This window comes from Leptosomus discolor, chromosome 5 (genome assembly GCF_034619465.1).
Source record: "Leptosomus discolor isolate bLepDis1 chromosome 5, bLepDis1.hap2, whole genome shotgun sequence".
Classification (NCBI taxonomy): Eukaryota; Metazoa; Chordata; class Aves; order Leptosomiformes; family Leptosomidae; genus Leptosomus; species Leptosomus discolor.
The window spans coordinates 28,758,816-28,786,054 of record NC_141395.1 but is presented as its reverse complement, the minus strand read 5'-3'; the positions used below and the strand labels follow the sequence as shown (position 1 = coordinate 28,786,054).

Sequence of the window (27,239 nt, the reverse complement as noted above, 5' to 3'; positions counted from 1 at the left end):
GTGCTCTCGCTAAGTTACCATGTGTTTTTCAAGTTTCCATCAACTTCTCACCTATCAAAAAAAGCCAAGAGAATTAGAAAAGATATTTCATTTTGCTAACCTTAACTACACAGAGGCTGAGGTACAACCACAAAAGACAGGCTCTCTATTCCTTATAGTTGGCAGGTAAGCAGAATGTTTTCAAGCTCTCAGAATTTTGCTCCCTGGGTGATGTTTGTCCATTGAAATTTGCATTACTTGAGGATGAAGGTAAGGGTGACAAGGCTACTCTCGATGATTGAACACTGTTTCATAGACATTCTATTAAGTCTGCATAAGAAAAACTTTTGCACATGCTGATCTTGTAGGCAGTGACATTTACACCACCACTCACCTTGTGAAATGCCAGTTACAACAAACAAGAAAGGAGGGGGACATAGAGAAAGGCCAGGACAGGCCATGCAGAGAAATGCAAAACCTGGTGTATCACAGTGCTCTGGGAAAAGCACAAAAAACTCTTCCATCCTTATAAGACAGAGCAAAAAGGAGAGGTGATACTTTCAACAAGAGTGCTTCAGTTAATATTTCAACACAGCTTTAGTACTTCTGTCTGATCAGTTGGTTTCCTTGTTCAGGGGAGGAGCAAGGGAGAGGCGAGAATATTTCAAAGTCCCAATGAAGTGATTTGATACACCAAAACCCAAAATAAAATTTGTAATCATGGCTTCTGTGCACAGAGAGTCTTTTAGGTAGACATAGCAGTAATCATCCCTGAGACCCGATTCTCAGACTTCAATGGCATTGCTGCTTTGCTGCTTAACAGTGGACAGGGTGATTTCCACTGTAAGTGCACATTTGTGCCACTACTGAGAGAAGAATAAAGTCACAAAAGCCTGAAAAGTGATTATCCTCCAAACAGATATAAAGGTCTATGTGAGACTGATAAGGCCCTGGATGTTATGAACACTTCCTATACTATATGTCAACCTGGTGAAGACACACAAGTGATTTCTTTTTGCCCCTTTAGTAGAATTTGGTAAAGCAGGAAGGGTTGTTTACACTGCTTCCTAGTGAAGACAGACAATTGTGAGAGTTGAGCATAACTTTGGACCTAACAATAGATGTCTTCATCACAAGGAAGCATCTCCTCTAAGTCAGAAAGGAAGTTTTCAACTAAAGTCTTTGAGAGACAAGAAAAAAACCACCCGTTTTGCAAATTTCTACTCCCCGTGGAGGATGAATTTGACCATGTCTTCTTCAGTGCAGACACAGAGCAAAATTTCAAGAAAAAAAAAAAAGTGTAAAGTGTAAACCTTGACAAAGTTATTTAGCTTTACACCTTTAATTTCTTCCAAGAGAAAAGATTAGTTCACTACTTTGCGCAGTTCACCATCTCAAAATTGAAAAAAAAAATTGGAGTGAGCATAAGACACCAGTATACACAATAGATGACAATAAGACACAATAAGAAGACCTTTTGCTATGAAAAATTAAGTCCCTCTTCCACTCTCCATGTGCATTGCTCTCCCAATTCTCTTTTTCTCACTCTGGTTCTTAAAAATAACATTCTATTACAGAATTCTGACTAAACATTAAAATAGACTTCTTGCTCTTTGATTTCTAGAGTAATACCTTTAAATGACAGGCACCTTTCAGTCATACATTCTTACATAAAATAAAATTTGTTTACAGGTAACGTATGTAATACTATCATCCCTCCCATGGATAAAAATGTTCCTGAATTCATCAGGGACTTCATTATTCACATATCATTGTTCCCACAGTGGAAAACTCTCCATGTGGCCAGATTCAACACAGCAGCAACTTTTTTGCAAATATGCTCCAACCTGCATTAAGTTTTCCACACCTATCCTGAAAAGTGTTTAGAAAATGGGGCCCCTTGAGAATGAATTCCTTCCTTTCTGAACACTCACTCTTTTTTTGAGAGCTCTCTTCAAGCACAGACAAGACAGACACATGGAAAACAACTGAAAACTACATTTGTGATTATAATAAACTCAAAAAAAAAAAAATCCAATTCCTATATTGTAGCTTTCCTTTGCAACTCTGAATGTTCAAAGGTCAGGGAGCAAATTAAAATGAAAAATCAGAATGATAAACCTGAACCCATGAGCAAAGTAAGCATGTTGGCAAATGCAAGCTGAAGACATTTTACAGACAGTCATTCCCTGCATTTTTCATTCTCAATACTAAGGCACAGAAGTGGTCAGGATACTTTCAGGGAAGTCGAACAGACCAGAGCTTAATTAAAACCTTGACCTATCAATACGTTTTATAGACTCTACCAACTCTATTCTAGGAGACCCATGTAACCTAATTACAATCTCATTATAATCTGGTAAATACATTTTGCTTGCATTAAAGATAAGTAAGCAGCAACAACATTTAACTCCCTACCTTACCAAAAGTTACCTGAAAGGCTTTCTGCTTTTTCTGTCTTCTCTGGATCTCATGAAGACCCTGATGGAAATGTCCCGATACAATGGTATTCCCTAAACCACGCTCTCATTAGGGCAGCACTACATACCATATATGTTGGTTGGATATCATTCTTCTAGGCGTGTTCACGCGCCTCCAGTAATACTGAGATTATACACAGTTACACATGAAAATCATTATCAAGTTTAAATAAAAGTATGGTTTTGACCCACCATAGATGTTGCTTCTAGATTCTTGTGCAACTTGTTTAAAAAGCAAACAGAACAGCAGTATTTTCCCATTTTGTCATGAAACGCTGGTTCTTGGAGGACAAAAGGGGAAGAATTTACGATATGAATGTACCTAAGATGCAGAGTAAGGAACAGTACATAAAAGATTTCATATGTGGGAGACAGAAGCCATTCCTAACTGATCACTTACTCTTATTTTAGAGATGACCTCCATTTGACTTACTGGGAAGTTACAAAACAGGAGGATGAAATCAGCATGTTTAAACATCATTCTAAAGGTGAAAACTCAAACATTGAAGGTGAGGGGTATGACTTGCATAAAGAACAACAGACTACTAGGAAAACTCTAATTCTGAAAATACATGGCATAAGCCAGACATTTTCCCTAAAAATAAAGATACCAGTATGAATCCATCATATATGGGCACCACCACCTTCCCCCTCCAACAAGCTTTGCCTTTTCATTTCACAGTAAGATACGTAATCTCCCATACTTCTGTTGTCTGAAATACTCCTGATTTTTGTTGTATGTGCTTAACACCACAGCCTGCTGTCAGTAGAAATCAAGACAGAACAGAGCAAGTTGTGCCTTCTGTAAGCCTGCTGCTTCTGAAAATAAGTTATTGTGACATTCCTCACGTGACTGTGGGGTTTTTTTTGCCTTCTCTTAAACTGGCTTATGTGCAAAATTAGACTGATGTTTAAACAGTGTCAGGCTGTCAGAGGGAGAAAACGACAGTGCTACTGTGACATGAAACATGACAAGAAGAAAGATTAATCACTTACTCAAAAGTGAAAAGTTGAGTACAGAACGCATAACCATGTGTCTCAAATTTGTTATAGCAGGTGAAAGACTGAATGCTGATCCCAAGATATGCTTCATAAATTCCAGTTAACTGAAAAAATTAGTTTATTATAACAGCAAACACACTTTGAAAACAAAGATGATAGAGTTGATGGTAAAAAGTTCCTTAGGGCAAAAACATTTGCTTTGGGGTTACAATTTATACACATACACCTGAAGCAAGTTAGCTTCCTACTCAGCACTGGAAAAGAATTTCCAAACAAGAAACTATTCTACTGAGAAGAAAGGAGGGGGCAAGAATTCAGCTGTAAATAAAGCCAAAAAAAGTGTCGCTGCTACAATCAAAGTATGTCAACTGTTTTTTCCACTATTTTACAGCAAGTCTACTACAGCAGGATATATACCTAAATATTTTTCACCTCCATTTCCATCATATTTCCACTTCTTCCTGAAATGCATTCTACCATTGGGCATCTTGCAGAATGTTTTTGTGCAAGTGGGTCATGCATTAGTTTACTTATTAGATGTGTTTGAAGACTGAAAAGGTCAGTCAGCACTGCTGTTAGTGAATAGGTTAGCAAACTCTGCTGGGGAAACAAAAAAGGAAAAAAGGAAAATGTAAACTAATTAACATTAAATGTATCCATAATAATGTGATAAGTGAAAACCACCATTTCATAACTAAGGTTTTTAATTCTTTAAGTGATAGGTTATTTTGTTCCTAACTGCAGCATACCTGAATTTCTCCACTGGAGTAAAAGGTATAAAGGCATGGAAATAGCAGGCGATTTACTCAAAAACGATGCAGCAGAAACCAATACAAAAATATTTCGCCTTTTAACAGAATGTTCTTGCCTCCCTGGCCCAAGCATATCTAACAACTCCTTTATGTGCTCTGTAGTTAAACTACTCTCTGAAAAATAGTTCCCTATCAAACCTTTTTCCCTTTCACACATTTCAACCCAATTAAAGACAAGAAAGATTAGTGTGAAAGAGACAGTTAATTTTAGAAAATTTATGCATAGACCCAAATGTGTTTAATTACTTCACTATTTCCCACATGCAGGAAAATCATTTTTAAGTAGGCTGTAAAACAGTGTTTTTTTAAAAAGTAAAATCAATGACAGGAGCAGTTCAGTACAGAACTATCAAGTGGATACCAAATTAAAATTTAGCTTCTTAAACACTTATTTCATTTTTCATCAGATTTTTAAAGAAAATCACAAAACATCCTCAAAATTCTTCACTTACATGCTTGTCACACGGACACTGTAAAACTCTAAGGAGTTTTAAACACAATGAAACTCTCCTCTCCTTTTCCTTCTGTCCTTTTCCCTTCTCCCAAGAAAGAACACCATAGAAACATTATGCTTGAGAGAAAATAACAAGAAAAGCCCTAGTTCAGTTTGTCCCTCGCCTATACCAATTCACAGCGGCCATTCCACAGCCCACAAGGACCCTGCAAGAGGAATACAGCAGAGGTGTCCAAGCTTAAAGGATGCACAGAAATCTTGTTGCTCCTTCAGACTCCTACAAAACAGACCAAAACCAGGCATTTATCAAAGCATTCAATGACTATCCTTTTAGTTACTTAGTTCTGCTCCAACCAATGCTCACACTAACTAACACAGCATCACTCACTCAGGAAGCCAATGACAGAAAACTTAAAATCTTATAGCTTTAGAACCATTCAACAACAGAAACTTGGGAGTTTTCACTGCTTTCATCCTGGGAAAGGAATAAGGAAAAGAGGAGCAAGAAGACGACTATAGCCAAGCTCAAAGGGGGGGGGGGGGAAGTACTTTTGAGGCAGAGACTTGAGAACTGTGATTTGAAGACTATGCATCCATGGTTTATATTTCATATGGAGTCAAACCTGTGAATGTCAAAATTGTACGTTATTTGTACCCAAAGAACCCTACATGAACCTTACCAGTTTAATTATCTATGTTCCCACAAGCAAAAATATATACACCATGTATTCTTGCACATATAAGCCTACGCAATCTTTTGAAGTTGCCTCAACACTGTAGAAAAGGGAAAGAGCACAGGAAAGAACAGCTGTTTAACACTGAAATGACCAGGCTTAAATTATTGGCAACTGGGACACAGAGCACTGGGAGGGCCCACTCTTCAGCCACATATCATCAAGATTATAGAAACTCATATTTTGTTCAAATCTGCCCTCATCCTTTCTTATTTCACCACCAAAAATACTTCAGGAGCCCTTACTCACAGAAAGTCATTCAGTTACAACACAGCCATCAAAAACTTTGAAAGTCACATTGTGCACCACTTCTTTGAAATTTACAATTTGTTCGAGAACATCAGAATCAACAAGGTGAGTTCAACAACAGTATATTTGAAATCTATGTGGAAAGGACCATGTGCTAAGGTACAACGCACAGTGCAAGCAGCTGCCCAAAAGCAAGTAATCCACAGACATAAACAAGGACCAACTGATTCAGTGTCCAAAAGTTATCACATCTAGCAATCAAAAGATTCAAAAAAAACTCATCCGTTTGAAAAGAACCATCCATTGACTTAAGACTTTTTTCTCCACGTTTCTGTATTTTTCAAATACAAGTGACCTATTCATGTGTCATTTAAAAAGCTCCCTTAGTTTTGTTTATTCAGTTCCATTCTTAGCTGAAGCAGAAGCTTTCGATTGAAATATATAGGACAAACTCAAAACAATATATAATTACAAAAGAATTATACTGCAAGCCACTGCAGACTGAATATTTTTCTCCAAAATGCTGAAGTTCATCCAGACAGACAAATGAAGGGATACTATCTTGTTACAAAATCTGGTTAAAAATCCCAAAAGACAACACTATCTAGAAAAAATAAGTAGTATGTGATCACACCATTTACGTGTTCAGTTTATTTACATTTTGCACTGCTGAATGCCAATGCATGCAGTAACAAGGAACTGAACTAAATACAAATTTTTAACAAAGTCTGCTGCAATTAGCAACTGGGAAGAACAGATCAATATCTAATTAATAGAAAAGGCCATTTTTGTGCAAGTTGAGACTTGTCTTTTAAATCCACTATAAAAAACTTTGTTATAAATTTCTCAGTACTAGCAAGCTAACAAAACAATAGCTAGTAGAAATAATAAAAAGTGCTATATGACTCCAAATGAGAAATTTCTTCTCCTGAAAATGTTTAATTGCTTAAAATGTCAGTGCATTCAATATGCTGATTATTATTCCACCACTTAACCAGGTTTTCAAGCTTGCTTTCACAAAATTTTCTTTTTGGATACACTGCATGTACAAAAACATTTTAAAATACAAAGCACCATACTTCTGCCAGAAGTACTAAATTATCACTAATGCAGTCAGCTAATGACTGAATGGGGCAAGAAGTATGATTTCACTAGCACTCAAATGCCACACACCAGGTTACAAAGGAGAGGGGGAGAGAATATGGGAGCAGCAACCAGCTGGAAAAGAAGAAATGATGGCCCAAGCCATCCATAGGACACACAAAGCAACAGCACAAGCCTTGCCAGACCCTGAAAACCCAATCTTTACATGGGTACTTGATCACGTAATCAGCAGCAGAGCTGATGTAGTTCAAAGACTTAAAATGATGGACCAATGTACTCCAGTGAAATCTGTACTCTGACTTTAGATTTACAAGATGACAAAACCTTGCCACAATATTTAGTACTGCTAATCACCCAGTACCATGCCAATACCAACAACAGTCCCACTGCATGCTGCCCAGCAACAGGGAGAACAACTGCAGACCCAATAATAATATACTGTGCTGCCCACACCCGCATTTGGGATCTGCAGGTCTTGGGGAGAAAGCAGGTAAAGAAGAAAATTCCTCTGCAGTGAAGGTGACAACAAAAAGAGACAGCGTCCCAGTGGCACCAGGCATTGCCATCTCCATGGCACCTCTGTGTAACAGATACAGAAGGCAGGAGCCAACTGAGGTGGAGGGAGACTCATTCTAATTCAAACACAGCTCCATGAAATCATACAGATCCTTCGCACAAACCATTTAACAGCATATTACTTAGTTGTATCAGCATCAGTGATTCAACAGCACAGCTTACAACACCACTAGATAAAATTCTTTCTCTAGGCTAAAGGTGTGAAAGTTCCAGTTGGCTTGCTCCTAAAATCTACCTCCCTTGGAAGGAAGCTGAAAGCCTACTCTTTGACCAAGTAACTGAAGTCTACAAAGCAGTAGCTCCTACAGAGTCTCCTGTCTATAAACTAATCCTCTGTCCTCAGCTCTCTGCAAGGCATGCCATCAGTCTTGTGGCTTCTGTCCCATGGAGATTTTGCTCCCTGGTTTACAAGGTCAGCAACTTGGCCACTCCAGGAGAATTGCCACCTCATGTTAAGAGCTACCATTAGTTCTTTGAGCACATAACAATTACAGGGCCAAGTTTCCCTAAGTCAGAAACAAGTCTCTGAAAAGCACTACCAGCAAGAACACAAACACATGAAGATGCACGCTTCCCAGCTGAGAGTCAGTGTATAGTACCTGCTTAACACTGGTTAGCAGAACATGAACCTGGAGCCTCCCTTTACTATCAGCAGTGCTCCCATGCATAATGGAAGAGGACTCTGGCAGCTGTATTTGTGCTGACCTTCTCCATGCATACTAAATTTTACTACTACAAACACTTATGAACTGTGGCCACTTTCAAATACTGTCTGCCTCTTGCAATTCATTCAGCTCTACACCTACGGTCTTCCATAAAGCACAGGTGACAAAGTATAATAAATCTGTTGTTTGTAAAGTGCCAAAAAAAAAAAAAAAAAAAAAACCTTAAGATGTTCCTTATGTGATCTAGTGCTTTGCCAAAATAAAGCAATCTCCTCTAAAACTTGGCAATCTCAGCTTGGACAAGCAGTTGTTTGCCACTCTGACAGAGTCTCTCAGACTTTGTGTTAGACTTTAATAAAGAAATTGTCTTGTCTGCAATATGTTCATCCAATCAACTACCATGTATCTATTTTTCTTGGCAAGACAGCAGCTGGAAACAAGGGAATTAACACATAAAAATATGAATAGGAATAAGGAATGTGGTTTGCACATTTGGGAGCTCTCTGGAAAGCATGATTCAAAGGGATTTAGTAATGGTAACAAACCAGTCAGATTACAGCTTCTCCATGCTAGTAGATCATATCACAAGGACTACCTAATCTTTTAGCCTTTAGCTGCATAAAAGAGCAGAAAGTAGGTATATGATACAGTTAACCTCATTTATAGTGTTAGTAAGATAAATACAAGTATAATGCATACAGTTCTGAATGTCATACTAAAATGTGTAGGGGTAAGTCTGTATGTAAATGCATGCACACACAGAATGAAGAGAGAAACAGAAAATGGTTGCAGACCACAATGAAGGGAAGCTTTCCAGTGAGTTTTTTTAGTTTGGTTTGTTGGTTGTTTTCTTTTTGGGGGGTGGGGGGTGGTGTTTGGTTTTTTGGGTTTGTTTTTTGGGGGTTTTTTGGGGTTGTTTTTGTTTTTGTTTTAAGAGGGTCAGGAGATTGCTTACTTTCTCTCTTTCACCTTAATTACATCTTTTTACTTATTACCTAAAACAGCTTTTGGCCAAATTCTCAAAATTCTCGAGCATCCTGTTTCATTACACTGTTCCTCTGCCTAACCCAGGAAGAACTAAGAGAGAAAGAAAAGATCTGCTTTCATCCCTAAATAGCAGGGAAATTCCACTCACTACCCTCTCCACACAAGGCAAAGTTCAAGAATGTGTCTTCCATTAACTGGACAAAACTATTTTCCACTACTTGAAATTGTACTGCAGAACACATTCACCAGGCAACTATGACAGTATTCATAACGTGTTTGCAGTACAATTCCGGGTTGGTTTTTGTTTGTTTGTTTCTTAAGAGTAAGTAACATACTGGGGAAAACCAAGCACTGGAAGTCCCAGTAACACCCACTATTTACAATGCAACCAAATGTTAACACAAGATAAAGATACTTCAAATGCTGGTTTTTTCCCCTCAGTTCTACCTCATACAATTTGAAGATATTTAAAGTATGTTTATATTCTCAGCTATTCTCCAGAGTAGCTAGTGTTACTAATTAAACAGCCAACAGAAAAGGGAATAGTTGGAAGCATTTATTCATGTGCTTTATACATTTGGGACAATTTCAAAAGGGACTGAATTACCCCTTTTACTAATTTTAACTTTTAAAGTAATAAATAATCTAAAACACCCACTTCTCACTTGAATTTCCAAAAGCATTTCATAGTATATTTCTATCTGTATTAATACAAGGACACAGGAGTACCTCTAGGACTAAATTACATGCCATGCTTTGGCTACCAGGAAGCTGGATATAGTCTTCCTCCCCTCTCCCCTTCTGCCATGAGATTACCAGTCAGGTAGGTCTTCTACAGCGTTTGTGCACATTAACTTTCAAGTTGTGTTCTACTATCGGAATACAGTTCATTAAAGCAGACAACCAAGGAACCCACAAACACCTTATAGCTAACGTTTATAATGGTTCAGATCATTCTGAACCTTTTGATACAACTCTCCCAGCACGTGCTGATGGATACGTACGATTTTGGGTTTGAAACAGCCATTGATCATCAATTAAGTATTGCAGCACTAGGATATTCTTTTCAGTCAGCCTACAACCTCTATTGCCAGGTCTTACACTACTTTTAAAACCTCCAAACTGTAAAATTACAAATATACTCATTAGTTTTATTGAAGAAAAGATGGGGTTCCAAACGCTGCAATTATCAGGTTTTCCTCTCCTGTATGTGGCCCATCATCAAGTTTTCTAAACCTTGAAGTAACATGGCTAATCAGCGTAGCTACAATACCCTTTATGTTGCACTACAATCCTTTTCCACACAATTTTTTTTTTTTTTTGGTCCAAGGAGGTAAAAACGAACTCTTCTACAGTATTTTTGACCTCATGAAAAAGAGCTTACTGGTTGCCAATCTCCATTTAGATGAAGCAGTATATAAATAAAAAAAAAAAAAAAACGTCCACACATCTATGCTAAAACCTAATCCTAAAGCCTCATTCAAGAGCCATACCTGTGAGGCCCGACAGGAGGAGCTGTCCAACAGGCACCTTGTCCCTGAGGGGCAGAGGACTCCAACACTAGCAAATTGGGTTCAAGAGTAACATCCCAGAGTAGGAAGGTGTATGACGTCGTATAGGACAGTTCTTATTACATGCTCAATTAAGATTCCTAAGTATTTATTCACATTCCCTGCCAGCAACAAACAATTTCTTTGAACAGAGGACAGTGATAAAAATTAGACTGTGAAATGACAGCAAAATCTCTGAAACATGTGAGCTACTACAGCAAAGAGTGCCCAGTTCAACAAAACAGTGCAGTGAAAGGAGTGAAAGATGGTTCTAATTTCCCAAGGACATTTTTGTCCCATTCTGGTTTATTATTGCCTAGTAACACAATTTGAAACTAATGTTCTCCTTGTAGTGGTCGCAAGCAAAGAACAGAAGCCTCAACTCCTTATATACCACAGTAGCACGACCACTTCATGAAGACTAGTAGCACCATCTTCCCCCTACCCAGAATAACTGCTGCTTCTCACCTCTTTTGGCAAGCACAGAAACCACAAAAGGAATTACTTTGGGAAACTGTTCTGGGCAAAATCAATGAAGTAGTCTGTCTGTGTCAGGCTAGTTTAAATGCAGATCAGTTACTGTACAGTTCAAAGGGCAACAGCAGCAGGACTGGGTGGAGACAGACCACACTATCTCTTTCTAAAGCAAACGCACACTTAGGCTGGCTCAAGGCTGCCAGGAAACCACAGCCAAAGCAAAACTAAGCCTAATAAACATTCATTGTCTTTTAGTGGCCCTACTGGAAGCAGAGCCTCCATATACTTAAGTAAAAGCCCCTTTTCCAGAGACACAGCAACGTATCAGCACAGTGGAACAGAACTGCTGCCATCTTCTCTTTCACATGGGAAGACCACAACAGCGTTCTAAAATGGTTATAGGGAAGAACATGAATCACTTATGTAAGACAGTAAAGAGACCATATATAGTTACAAGTCCTTTGCTGTATCTCATGCCAGCTTCATGAGGGCTGGAAGGCTCAGGAAAGGTTTCTGAAGAAGGGATTTGAACACAAAAAAGCCATCTCTTTGTAGGCTTTCATCTTCACAAAAGCAAAAAAAAAAAAAAAAAACACTTTTTAGAGGGGAAAAAATAAGACACCTTCGCTGAAGTGCACTTGATATTTCATTTCTTAGATTAATTGCTACTGTCTCCAAATGAATTTACTTTCCACTTTGTGTTTATACATGAGACTCAATAGAACTATAGCTATGAAGGTGTTACTTGAATTACCATTAAGTGAATGCTGCTACTATACAGAATAACACTACCATACAGAATTATAAAATAGAAGCTGTCATCTAAAGAAGAAATTAAAATTCTTCAACCCTTTATTCATCAGTTACTATAACCAGTTTGTAAGGAAGGGGGCCAGAAATAAGAACTACAGTTCTTTACAAGGATGACAAATAAAGCCAGTGGGTAGTTTTAGTTTAGATCCGATAACTTGAAACTAAATACACCACACACTGTGATCAAAGCTTCTCACACAATACATCACATACCTACCTTCAGCAGTTTAGCTTCAATGTCACAAAGGTACAGTAAAGTATATTAAGACACCTATTTCTGTTGCTGCATTGTTTAGTCATTTCACTATCGTTATTCTATAATGACCTATAGGAATTTCTTGATCACATAGGTTTTTTTCCTTACAGCTTTGATCGCTATGCAGTAGATATCAGATATAAATGAAAGTTAGGGAGAATCTTTCTTAAATGCTGAACATAAAACGATGTAAGAAGAAACATGCCATCCATCTCAGAAAAACTTTTCAGAAGTGTTAATATAAAATGCATTAGCACCATCTGAAAGACTCCTCAGATTTTAAACACGTAAAACATTAAGATCAGGAAAATCTCAGTACTCTGAAAATCAGTTCTTTGATTTCTTATCAGTCATCAATCTCTGTGTAGTCCCAGGAAGGCAAGCAATCATAACTTAAAAGTGCCACTAAGATGACCTAGGTCAAGCTAAACCTAGCAGTTTAAGCTTAAGACCTCAATCAACAGCAAATGAGGACATTTCTTCAGCAAAAGAAGAGCAAGTCTTCATCTTCTCTAATGGAGGTTCTTCCAAGAAAATGATTAGCAACTTGATTGCATTAACTTGATTGCATGATCTACCATAGTGTTATTTTACTATCCTCTTGAGAATTATACTTTAAAGTTAAAAATGCATTGGAAAAAGTATACATTTTTAAAAAATACACACTAATTGTTACAATTACTATAGCCTGCTAAATAATCATATAAGAGTAGAACTTGAGTTCATCAAAGCTAGCTTATTTTATTTGAAAAAGCAAGGAAGACATTAAATTGTTTTGTTAAAAGGACGATAGTAACAAAAAAAACACAAATTTAAAACTAGCTACTTTTAATTATAAGAAATCACACACCACATGAAAAAATACAACTTTGCAAAACCAGTGGTATAAGGCCATGTACTATTTTTATGCTGTATTAGGAAGCCATATAATGCACATCTGCATAACTGACTAGCTTTTCATGCATTATGTTAAGTTTTGACTATTACTTGTCTTCAACTCAATTTTCAACAATAGAAAAAGCACCCACAAACAAAGCCTCCAGCCAAGCTGACATGTACATACGTCAACTTCATTAATTTAAAATACAATTTTTTTATCATTACCCTTTGCCATATGTTGTTTGCAACTGACATTGCTTGTCATTTTTCTACCATAAGATAAAAGTTTAAAAAACATACAAAAAGTAAAGGCTATTTTTTATTCCCCAAGATTCAACTATAGTTACCAAGCATTTCTTTACCAGACGTTTTTATCCTACAGTTTCTTCTGGCACAGGAAGCCAGGCTAAAATTGACAGAAGAGCCTTGAACTGAACAACCTAGAGGCAGCCTACAAGCCCTAAATTTCTTCCTCCAGTTCTAGCATTCCCTCCCAAAGAAGGAGCAGTATAAGACAACCTCTCTCTCAGAAGTCTGCATTTCTCTGCTGCTACAGCTGCTCTCTGGCCACAGAGCCTGACCTAAGTTAACAGCAGAAAGCAGTGAATCAGTTGTATTCATAGTGCACAGCCTGGCCTTCCTCCACAAACCCAGACTTCTGACACCCAGGAAGGTGTACCCTCGCTGTGAACTCGGGCTGTCAACTACTGTACCAGCTGTTGCCAAGACAGAATGCTTCCTTCTCCACTGCAGCCCCTGCCCTTGGCACACGCAATGGCAAGCACGCTTTAAAATCGTTTTTTAAAAACTTCTTTGCTCTTCACACCATTTCTTTCACACTCGCCCAAAACTGTTCTAGCAACATCTAAATTTCAGTGATCCTTCATATTCAGGCATCCCATGTTGATTCTCAACCCTGAGTGATTTCCAGAATCTCTCTCATTTTCACGTAACGCGGTGAAATCCTGAAAGGTGCAAACCCTTCAAACCTGAGGAAAGTATCACTGACTTTCCTTCTTTCAAAAAGCCTCTTTCAGTTATTATTAGACAGGTCTTCCACTAGAAAATAAGTCTGGGCATGAGCTAAATCCCAACAGAAAAAATTAAGGCATTCAGAGAGATGGATATACAATAAGAAGCATTAGCCACTGTTCAACAGCAAGTGAACTTAACGAAGTGTCTGGCATCCTTTTGTGGTTAGTAAGTTTTGCCACACAAACCTGAAGTTAAGATAGCCTTTATACACTTAAGGACATAAGTCCACCCTATAAGTTAGCATGGTCTTTTTAAAAGTTTTTCTTATTTCTGCCTCTCAAACATCCATAGTAGCTACTGTTGCAAAATGACCAATAAACAAGACGAGTCAATAATCAATTCCTGTGTCACTCATCTTCCCCTATTTACTGTTAGATATTCTTCCTCAGTTTTAACTACTGAACCACCTGGCTTATCTCCTAACAGGAAACAGATCTTTAAAAACAAGGATGCAATTAAACGTCTGAACAGAGTTTGGAGTAAAAGAGCAAGAATCAGACTACTAGCCCTACAACAGTGAGAAAACAGCTCTAAGAGCTTCATCAGAAAAAAACCAACAACACACAAAAAAAAAACCCACAAAAAACACCAACCACAAAGGAACTGCTGCATGTGGAGCCAGCACTGAATATATTCAGTCAAGGGCTTGTAGAAGGCAGCAGCACAGCAAATACATTCTCATGCTAGAGAGTTCAGAATATTTTAACATTATTTCACTTTTTTCAGCTAGACTACTTATTCCTAGATGTAATTTCTTACAGCAATGTAATTTCTTACATTTTCCTGAATGCACAATTTTATTTAAGGATTTTTTTAAAACTTCTTTTTTGTTTGGCTAATTAGCTAAACTTCAGCTACAGAGAAGCAGCACTGTATCTTGACCCTCTAATGTGTAATTGTGAATATAAGAATTTTTTTTTTTTTACTTCAGTTATTGAACTATTGTTCCACCTGTCTTTGAAGAAAGGGAAGAAAACTAAAAGCCTTCAAGACTTGAGTCTTCAAATTATTGTAACTTAATTTTTATATCAATGACATCTTTGCAGAACGATAACATAATGAAAAACAGGAAAGCATTAATACTGAAGAGCAATACGTTGGAAGAGACCTTCAAGATCATCGAGTGAGTCCAACCGTTAACCTAGCACTGTCAAGTTCACCCCTATACCATGCCCCTAAGTGCCACTTCTACATGTCTTTTAAATACCTTCAGGGACGGTGACTCCACCACTTCCCTGGGCAGCCTGTTCCATTGCTTGACAACCCTTTCAGTGAAGAAATTTTTCCTGATGTCCAATCTAAACCTCCCCTGGCGCAACTTGAGGCCACCTCCTCTTGCCCTATCGCTTGTTGTTTGGGAAAAGAAACTGACCCCCCACCTCGCTACAGCCTCCTTTCAGGTAGCTGTAGAGAGCAATAAGGTCTCCCCTTAGCCTCCTTTTCTCTGGCCTAAACAACCCCAGTTCCCTCAGCCGCTCCTCATAACACTTGTAAGCAGGTTGTGAACACAGTGACCCTTCTGGTTCTTTGCAGAATATACTTCTAAACTCCCAAAAGATGAAGGTGTGTTCTCTTAGTCATATACATTCTCAAAAGGTATTTGCTGTATGACAGGAGTATCAAAGGACAGGGCTGTCTCCATACCTACGGCCTTTCCAACCCATTACCCTCTCCACCCCAGGAAGTGGCCACTCACACTTATTTGGCACTTTCCATATAGTATAGTCTCTATACTTCAGCTGCAAAGCTGCCTCCTCAGGTGAAGTATGGAGCCAGCGCCCTTTCAGACCTTCTGAAGTCAAACTAAGGCAGGCTTTCTGTTAGGCCCCATATTGCATATACCAGGAATCTGGCACATAATTGGGTTGTGTGTGCATTTGTAATGGTAATTTATGTGTTATTTTCCTCAAACATGTCAACTGTGCCTTAAATAAAATAAGGGTTGATGTCTCAAACCAGCCTATGTCTCAAAATCTGGGCAATCTGTTTCTGTGTCTCACCACCCTCACAGTGAAGAACGTCTTCCTAATACCTAATCTAAATTTCCCCTCTTTCATTTTAAAGCCATTACTCCTTGTCCTATCACTACATGCCCTTGTAAAAAGTCCCTCTCCATCTTCCCTGTAGGCTCCCATTAAGTACTGGAAGGCCACTATAAGGTGTCCCCAGAGCCTTCTCCATGATGAACAACTCAAATCTCAGCCTCCAAAGCATATTATAAATAAACCACTATGTGGAAGTATTTAAGAGTCCAGCTTACTTTACAGCAAGACAACCCACCAAATTATCTTACCACAACAAGGTTACATTATTTTCACAATGCATATCACCCCTTTGGTAAACATTAACATGCAAGTGCCTATATGCACTTAAGCATCAACACGTGTATATAGAATTCCAAGTAATTGCTACATCAAGGAAAATCACTAAGAAGGAATAAGCATCTCCCACCAGATTATGTTTACGCAAAGAGATATTAAACTCCTTTGCATCAGGACAATCGAATGTCCATTCAACCCACCATTTGTGACCAGATGCACTTAGAATGACCTCCCTCCCTCCATCCCTGTCATTGTTTAAGGAACAGAAACTCAGACAGCTTCAGCTATCAGATCACCAATTAGCTACAGTACTTAGTGCCCAGATGACAAAACACATTTTTCAGGTCGAGAGAAAGTGTTATGGTTGTACAGCTGCATACTCCCCCAAAACCAAGTGACCCAAGTCCCAGACCTTCTGCCTGTTGTATGTTTTTAATACTTTTTTTAAAATGCCAAAATACAAATCAGAACATCAAGAGAAAATTAAATTGGAAAAGCATAAGTTTCAGATTTGCATGTATCTTACATAAAAAGGATTTTAACTCCAAAATCTCCCTTTTAGCATTTAAATAGGCAATCCTATTCCAAAACTACCAGTAATTTTATTAGTGTCACAGATTCACTGTCATAGGTAATTCTGGGGGTTTTTTAATCTGAAAAAGGTAATGGAATACTTATCACAAAGAGAAAAACTCTGACGGTTACAGATGTTCAGAGAAATAGTTCACAGTTCAGAATGTTCAAACACAAACATTACAATGGAAAAACTAAAAGCTTGCAGTCCATCTGGTAAGAACCTTTATAACCACATTTTAACTCTTAAAGTAGGTAGAGCTGAAATAAGTAACCCTTGCAATAAGTTCCACGACAACATTTATTTTAAGAAAAATTACATTATATAGCACTAAGTATGTAAAAGCTTGTAATTTTTTCTAGGATAAATAGGAGGTTAATTTATGCATACAGGCACTCTGTTATGGCTCTAAATCTATAAAACTGAATTTTCTTTAATAAGCTAAGCAACATGTGACCAGGTGTCTGTTCTTAAAGCTATGAACTTATCTTGAAGCACATTGCTAGACCTGAAGTTTATTACAAGAATGTTTCCAGTAACCAGAAGCACATGATAGTGTAATTGCACACCCCAGAATGTAATACCACACTTAAAAAATGGTTATTTTAATGATTACGCTAATGAGTTCTGAACTTCCAACCTATGCGCACACAGTTTCATAATTACACAGCTTGAAATCCTCATCAGCAAATCCAAATATGCTCCTGAAATCCAAATCATTTTATAATCTTGAATAATGCATGGCACCTCTGCAGCAAGAAATTAAAACAAATTTCATAAAAATGCAAAGCTTCATAATCTGTATTCTAAAAGAAACTGCATTACTGAAATAAAGTGTTGCTTCATAAGTACTAATGATGGTGATTTCCTACCCCCACCTCCGCCTCTGGTACTCACAGTTCAGATCCCACTTCAAAAATAAACAGACTAACTCCTATCAAAATATCCCTTTTTATATATATATGGTGGCTCACAGCATACTCTACTACACAAGAGTGAAATCAGACATCTGTTTCCTAAACAAGCACTGGCTCAAAACGGCATAAAACTTTTTCTTCCTGAAAAGTGTGAAAACATGTTTTTTTAAAATAGGCTGCAGCTTGACTGGCTTGCATATTTCATCAACAGCAAAACCAAAACTCCATCTTAGTTTGTTAAAGGGCCAGCAAATCAAGGTCTACAGTTTTTCCATAAGACTGTCCGCCATCACCACTACCTTTGTTTCTTTGTTTTAAACTACAGGTAAAGTCTAGAGAAACTCAGAAGTTTTAGCACTGTCCTACTGAACAAATCAAAAAGCCTGTGACTCAAGACTAGGGGAAAAGCCATCATCGCACTCAATGCAAAAGGCTAGATGCTCTATTTTGATCTAGGATTTTCTTGTGTCTCACATCTCCACATTTTAATGTGCTGAAAAGGATAAATTTAGTATTTAAAAAATGCCTTGTAGACACATGATGCACAGCTAATTATCACACACCTGAAGAATACTTAAAGTAGGACTCCCTTGACAGAGCAGAAGTTACATGGAGATTTCATTCACAGTAGTGTTGTGCCTTTATATCTTCATCACCCAGAAGTAACTATGAATATTTAAGTAAACAAATGCTGTCGGCAGTAACAATGTCATATTCTAATAACTTTGATTATGGGAAATTACAACTGAAATCTATTTCAAATTATTTATACAAGGAAGAAACAAAGATAAGAACAATGTATCATGCTTTTGGAACTTGTAAATATGTTATTCAGAACAAAAGTTAAATCCATCTTAATTTTTACCAATTTAGGGTTTGAAAGAAGAATGAATTATTAGTTATCCTTTCTGCTATTCAAATTTTAAATTTCTGCTCATCTGTAGAATTTCATTACTGAAACCACAAAATACGAATGCAAAACCAGAAGCAGTAAGGAAGAGTCACAGAGACAAATATCTACACATCCTGTGGCAGAGATACTAACCACAGCCCCAAAATTGTACTTAGGGAAAAAAAAAAAAAAACACAAAACAAACAAAACCAACACATTAAAACCAAATCAAAAGAACAACTGCCCTTACATACCAGTTTTGCCAAAATTTCTGCAACTTCATTTTTCCCATCTTGAACATACCAGGCTTTTTGATCTACTAATCCCCATTTTACCTCATTAGCACTAGGGAACTAAACATAAAAATTAGCTGCTTCTGGACAAAAGTTCCCTCAAATGAGGCATACAAACTTACGGAAGTGTAACCAAGACTCTGTCAGAAGCACTAAGCGTCAAAAGTTTGAAGCGTGTATTTGCTGCAACCAGTTTAACAGTCAGTAAAAGCACACACATTAAAACATTAACTTGGCCATGGTATTAATCAACTAAATGTCATAAAACATTGAGTGTCAAAATGCTAGTCCAGAGCAACATTCACTACCTTAGAGGAAAAGAAACCTATAATTTTTTTTTTTCTCTTCGATGCATGCCTTTTTTGGTGCAGATTTTATGAAAGACACAGAGCATCCAAGTTATAAGACACCAATGTGAACTATCCTGCGTCCACTGCACAATTAAAATGTTACCTCCACATTATATGAAACTAACATCATTAAATTGCTTTCTGTGCTACCAGACATCTCTCTTACATGCTTATTTTTTATAAACAGCGGGAATTTTTTTTTTTTAAAAAACTTCACCAGGGAAAAGTTGACTAATATGTAACAACTTGTAGAGCAGCCCACAAAAAAAAACACTGCAGCATATACTTCAATAGGTAAATATTCCCAGCTGTAACTAAGTCTTACATACATTGCTTTGGCTTTCCTAAACAAGTGCTGTTATACTGTCGTATAACAAATTGAAGAAGAAAAAACTCTATTCTGCATTCCAGTTATCAGAAAGTTACAAAACCCTAGAGAAAATACTAGAAAGTTCAATTGCACAGAAGTCTAGAGTTTGAACTACATTTCTCTAACTTAAGTATGCATTACTTGCATGGATCATATATTTGAGATCAAACATACAACAAAAAGATCTGTAAAGCATGACGTTTTCAGGCTCCACTGGCCCACTGGAAGGTAATTGAGACAAGCCAGTATGGAGGTCTCTTCCACTGATTTGCAGGGGAAGCTTTTAAAGCAGCAATGCTGTAACTCCTCATTAAGAGAAATTCCCCCCGAATTCCACAGCCCTTTATTTACTTTTTAAACTACTGAGATACTCCTGCCCACTTGTCTCGTTATTTTGACTTCATTTTACAGTTTTTCAGCCTGCTTGTAGAAACCATTTTCCTTATCGCCTCATCCTCTTCAGCCACACCTTCTCTATTTACCTAAAGGTTACTTTAGATCTGATTTCCTTCTCTATTTCATGAGGAATTAGATGGTTAGAGGGAAACTGTTCAAAGATGGGAGTTTAAATACACATTGCACATTAGAGTGTGCTGTCACTTTCACAACTGGAATGACAACCCTGAAGGTCTACAGAGTCAAACTCGGGTCAGAAAATAACTGCTGTGTAATTACTATACCCACCCAGCCAGCACTCCCAGTCACTAAACCTGCCTGGAAACAATGGAAAAGTTCAGAATCCACTGACAGAAAACATGCCTGTCAGGTACTTGGAGAGACATTTCCTTTGCATAATTAGATCAATTTTGAAGATTATATCTGCTTCTGAATCCAAACATTTTTGTTGTTCAGCTGAAACAACTTCTTCACTCACTCCGCTGCTCACACTCACGAGATACCGTCACTGAAACTAAAGCTATCTGTAAAGACCTCTGTCTGAAGTAAGGTTTAGGAGAGTTACTTAGCAACCACTACAAAAACATCAGCCACATCTTCAGCTTCTTATCAGGAGCATGCATGGGCCCAATAACCATTTTGAATGGCCAGCAGGTGATTTCTTCAGCATTTGGAGACCCTTCAGAGGACATGTTTTCTCAATATTGCATTTCTGCTGGTAGTGAACTGAGAATGAAGAATTCATCAATTTTGCTATTTAACATTTCATAAAATGTTCAGGTAAAATAAGTATCTGAACTACACTTAATTCATACCATTTACTTGATGTCATTAGAAACACTTAAATGACACAGTCCCTATGAATCTTGAAACAATGACACTGTTTCAGCATTTCATTGATGTTGCTCTGTGTCCTTCAAAAGCTTCTGCTGCTGTTAAAAAATACAAGTCACCTACATTTAACAAAGGAGATAGAGTCAAAAACTATTTCTAAGACTATATTGGCACTCTGCTACTTCAGTATCAGCACAATGCTCATCACAATCACATATCCTTTTTTTTTTCCTTCTACTCCTAAAAAAATTCCCAAAAATGCCCATCACACAAAGAAACAAACACAAAACACCCCCACTGCATACTTAAACAGTGGAACTGCTAGCTAACAAGCCTCTGGAGTGGTTAAAGCTACACCACCTTCTAGGATGGCAAGCCTAGATCTACTGCCAGCAGCACTGATTAGGAAATGGTATCTTTACACAAATGTTCAATAGCTTTGTTGGCCAAACTGTAGATACTGCAATACTGCTCTTGCAAGCGTAGTCTTGCCAATTTAAAAAAATCCCACAAACAAAAAAGCAGCACCCTGACAGCAGACCATCATCCCGTACTTCAGAAGGGCCCTGCTGATAAAAGCATACCAGTAAGCATGTTTTGCTTGTATTTAATGCTATCAAAATATGAACATATATGTTAGACAGAAATTGTATTTTCCCTGTAAACTTTTATATGTATTCAGAAAGCAGAACCGTTCTGATCTAGGAAATTATTAACAGTTTAAACTCTTCCCATAAGCTAAGCAAGTTTTAACTTACTAACAAAGGGCTTCATTACATCTTTTTAGACTCCCCAGGTGTTGTCAGTATTTGAAAACATGACTCCATATAAAAATCAGAGGGAAACCTAGATGGACACATTAAGTTTATGCATTTAAGACCTGTGCCACGCATGGGCTCAACATACACAATGATATGAAGGGAAACATTTTCTACTCATCTTTTTGCACAGCATCAAAATTTTCTTAGGGCATTTTCTTCCTCAAGTAAAAAAGTAATTTCAAGTGCTAGAGATCTGTTAAGAACAGCATACAAAAAGGACTCCATTTATAGCTCCAATGCATTAAGAGCAGACAACTTAAATAGCATGTTTTTATCCAAATGACAAAATTTGGGGTTTTTTTAAGTAATTATACCCATCATTTAGAGTAATCGGGACACAAACCGCTTGCTAGATAATTCAGTGAAGACAAACTATTTTAAAACTATTCAACACTAGCTTTGACATACAATTCAGGCCACAGATTATTGCTGGGGTAGCAAGAGGAGTTCTCACCACAAAGAATTTCCACAGCATTTTCACATGACACATGTTACCAAGCACACAACACGAATTTAGACTTGTTTTTTGCACTCCATGCAAATGCAACAAGGCACCCTCTCCAACATGCATAACTGTGCAGTTAACCGCAATTAATATCATCCACTGTACTATTTGCTGAATCTTGATTAATTTTGAGTTCAAGAGGAAACCATGAAGTTAACATAAGCAGAGCTTGAAAACATTACCCCTCCAAAAAAGTGTGCATTATGTATCCCAGTGCCATCACAATGTTGGAAACTGACCGTTTATTCCATCTTTTTCTTCCCTCCCAATCATTTACTGACCCACGCAGCACTTGCTGCTTACCTCATGAGCTGTTGTGCCTCCTTAACAGTCTATTGTTAAGGACTGTCAAAAGCTTTTGAAATTCCAAATAAATGATATCTGGTGGCACTCTCCAATTCACTGTTTTGTTGCCACAGTGAAAGAATTTCAATAGATTAGCAAGCACATATTCCTTTGAAGGAACTGTGCTAATTTACTGCTATCAAAGTACGATCTAGAGCAGATTAACCCTTAAAAACGCATCAGCTAGTTTCCTCTGCCACTAAAGAGGAGCTTGATGGTCAGCAATGTCAAATACACCTTTGATTAAAGGCACTGAGGTTAATTGCAACACTTGTTTTTATATGGAGTGACTGATTTCACAGGAGACTGCATTACTGGCTTGGATGCATAGAAAAGGACAAGCACAAGGGAGCAACAAAGGTGTGGCCTATTCATTTACCACACAAACAGATAACCGAAGAGAAATCGGTGCACAGATAAATATACCAAAAATTCTTTCATCTATTTAGGGATTTTAAACACCAGATTAAATACCAGGTCAATCAGATCTAAATATGTCCTCCTCTTTTTGCAAAGTCTAAAGATCCCCTAGCCAATTTTCTCAGTGTGGCATAGCAGTGGCAAAGGCTCAAAGGCTAACAGGCCACAATAAAACTATTAAAAATATTTGTAAGTCTTATAGGGCTGGTTCTTTGTTATCAGATCGTACCAAACCTTTTAACTAGGCAGTATGGACAGCTCCTTAATACATGCTATGGCCCAATTCCACTCTCAAATGAAAGAATTCTCTGACCTCTCAACCAGCAGTCCCCTTACATGTTTCTCCTCTAGTTTAATCAAAAAATCTGACTTGTCACTGCAGCCGCTGCTGTTCAGTAAGTCTTACTTATCGCTGTTTCACCAAGGACTTCTGAAGAAGAGAAAACGGTCATGATGCATCACATGTAACTGAGACATCACAGGAAGAGAAACTGAAGAGTTTGCTATATTCCTAAACCATCCCAGACCACTTCAGTAAGTGATCCTGGTTTTCCAGTGTTTTCTCCTAAAGGTAGCCTGAGAACAACAGAGTCCCACCTAGCACTGATTCAACAGAAGATGCTTAAACCTACAGCTGTGTATGGAATAGAAACTTCATCAGCAACACATACTCAACCAGTAACACCCACCATAAAGTATAGCAAAGGCTTCTGCAACAAGTTAAAAACTGGATGGTATATCAAATATTCTACAAACTACTGCTCATATTTGCATAAGTGTTCCTGTACCAGACTTCAAATAGAGGAAATCCTGGGTGGACATGTTAATTAACTGATAAGAGCAGTAACACATTTCTCTTTGATGCAATATCTCATTTTATGACATCTTATCTTTATATACAGCTGCGTCAATCCTCAGAACCCAGTCTTCAGTCTCCAAACACTACTGGAAAGAAGTCTTAGGGTGTTTAAGTACACTTTCAGAAATACGGACAAGCAAGAAACACAAGTTTGAGAAAAAGAACAAATACCAAACAGAGCTCCATTGTTTTTTTTAAAGAATTCCCACACAAACCACCACAAAATGACACTGACGTACACCTTATACAATTTTCTAAGGTACTAAGAAACAGTATCCCATTAATCATAAGCAAAACGTTGCATGCTGTATTAAGTCATTGGAGAATCAACAGTGTACAAAACCAGCATTTCTGTTTGCAAGGTACAAAATTATTTTTTAAGTCACCAAGCATACGGCACTGTAAATAGACAAAGCTATTTTTCTGAAAGTACAGGCATAGCCCATATTTGGATCTTCAGTTTCAAGTCACCAGATCTATTTTCTCCTCTGATTTTATGAAGAAAATAAGAAAGAAAAAAAACAGCAAAGTATTATAAATTATACCCCCTCCTCTATGCTGAAATAAGTCACCAATAAGTTTCACAAAACTAAGTTTTCCTGATAATTACAAAAATATTAAAAGTGGCTTCTTTGCAGCTACTACTTCTCTACTCAGAAAGGACATCTATCTTACCTGAATTGAAAGTCAGAGCCTCATAGCTTTTAAAATTAATAACTGGCATGCTTAGACTTTCAGTAGCAAACCACAGGAACTCCTGAAATTTAACACAGTTGAAGCAGCTGTTCTTGTCATCACAGGATTTGTCTGTTTATTTTGTCACACATATTCAACCATGACATTTGAATGATTCTCAAAAAACCTGAATTCTAAGCAAAGGAAGAGATTATAAAAGATATTTTAAGTGGCATGAAAAAAAAAAAAAAAAAAAGTCTGGCAAAACTCACATTCCTTCACAACTCTATTTTCATACAGCAATAAAAAGAAACACAGAACTGCCTGAAAAGGTTAAGTCCTAAATCAACTGCCAGACTCCTCTGATTATCTTCATTGCTTCGGCCACACTTTTTTTCTTCCCGCTCCAGTTCTATTCCAGAAACAGAAAGTTACAGCACCTATGGGCAGATGTGTTTAATTTAAGAATATTTAACACCCATTTCACCTGCCAGATGTCCAAGAAATGAGACAACAGCATTAGTTATTTGAAGAGACATAGCAAAAAGCAAAAGTAGTATTTTCATCCAAGTTCTACCTTATCCTTGTCTTCCACAACATCTGCCAGCACATCATCTGGGTCCAGGATTCCTCCATCTGTATACTCCAGGTGGTGAATATTTACCCAGGAAGATGGATCCTATAAGACAGACACAAGACTTCTTAACCTAACCTTGCATAGTTTTAGTGCTATCACACAAAGCAGCTTTGTATCCCGTCTGCTTGCCACCCATTTCCCTCTTTAATCATGAGGCAGAAGCTTGGAGACACTATCCAAAATTGAAACTGAGAGACAGAACGGAAACTAGAGACTCATAACAAGATGCTACCTATAGAACACTATGCAAAAGATCTTCAGAATGTACATTTCCATTTCCTTATCATTCTTTACTGAAGTTAAATAGTTAATAAAAAATAAGTACAAACGAAACTTTTTTCATTTTACAATAGTTTATAGGTGGAATATTTGGGTTATTATCAGCACACACATGTAAATATACATGGACAAACACCACTCCTGACAGTTTTGGGGTGAGGGGTATATACATATATTTTCATCATTTCTTTCTCTGAAGAGGTAGGTCGAGATATTGTGGCAAAAAAACAAATGAACAGAATAAATAAATCCCAGTTTGTTTTCACAAATAAATGCTCTCAAATTCCAATGCAACATTGTGTACCGTATTAACTGGGATCACATTGGTTTTCCAAAACTAATACTTTCCTCATATATTATTAACTACTTCAGTAACTGGGACCTTAGCCATCATTCCACTGACCCTGAAGCCAAAACGCTCAGAGCACACTGCTCAACAGCAGATTCCTCCTGACGTGAAATACAAATCAGGGAGCAGTCACACAGCCTGTAACCAGTACCCTCAAACCATACCAGCTACCTGTTTACACATAACTTCCAAGGGGGACAGGCTAAATGCTAGTTATGTTTGAACTGCCTAAGTTAACATTTGAACATTTATTCCATTAGGGCCAGCTATTGGGGCTTAACAGGCACACGGCAGCTCATCAAGTCACAGTAACATATTTGAGTACTGTGTTACCAGCATTGACAAACGTTGAATTGGCACACCTTCTACAGCACACTGAAAAAAAGAAACATTAGTTAAGATTACAAAGCATATGAGTCCTCCATCAAATATTATGGAGACCAAATGCTAAAATTAAGGGTCAAGAAACTAGCATGCACACATGTAGCTTTGAGAAAGGTTTCAGAAATGGACAAAGAAAAGCACTGCTGATGTGCAACAGGCAATCCCATTGATTCTATTTATATTACATCTATATCTGCAATCCCTTCTTCCTTGTCAAGTCTAATTAGATCACAGTTCTCAGAAGCAAAGTGAAGCACAATAGACACACTATGCAGAGTAGCAAGTTCCTTATCTCTAGTTCGGATATTCTCCACGTAATGAAGTCCCTAAGAAGTAGGGTTATTCCACTCCATATTTGTTTATGGGCATTTTGTAACTTTGGCCAACTTGATGCAGACAGCAAATAAATCAGGGTAATTCCAAAGGTACAGATGTGGATCAATTGGATGAGGCCTCTTTTTTATTCTATCATCAACAGGCAGCAATCAAAAAACCAAACCAAAAAGCCTCACACCACAATCACCCTAGCATTGCCAACAGGTCAGCCCATCATGCCACTATCAGCTTCGCCGGTGGACTCTAAAAGCATTTTTCCTATTCTGACCCATCTAAGCTTCCACAGTTCAGTTTCAATTCTTTCACAGACACGTACTGGTTTGGGCTGGGACAGAGTTAGTTTTCTTCATAGTAGCTTGCAGGGCGCTACGTTTTGGATTTGTGACCATAACAGCATTGATAACACAGGGCTGTTTTGGCTATTGCTGAGCAGTGCTTACACAGCATCAAAGCCTTCCCCATTTCCTACACTGCCCCACCAACAGATAGGCTGGGGGTGCACAAGAAGCTGGGAGGGGACACAGCCAGGACAGCTGCCCTGTGCTCAGCAATAAAGCCAGGAGAAAGGAAGGCAGGTGAGGTGGGGTGGGCAGAGTTGTGTGCACATCTTTTGTTTTGCCTATTAAACCG

The 27,239-nt window shown here is 37.8% G+C and overlaps 1 protein-coding gene across 3 annotated transcripts in view; it reads right to left on the bottom strand.

The window, feature by feature from the left end:
* Window positions 1-27,239, bottom strand: part of PARD3B (par-3 family cell polarity regulator beta) — a 422,752-nt gene that overhangs the window by 370,384 nt on the left and 25,129 nt on the right. For all 3 annotated transcript variants that reach the window (XM_086465416.1, XM_086465413.1, XM_086465414.1), the window contains exon 2: window positions 25,202-25,303. In XM_086465416.1, the coding sequence (XP_086321542.1) occupies window positions 25,202-25,303 (102 nt within the window). The remainder of the gene's footprint in view (window positions 1-25,201; window positions 25,304-27,239) is intronic.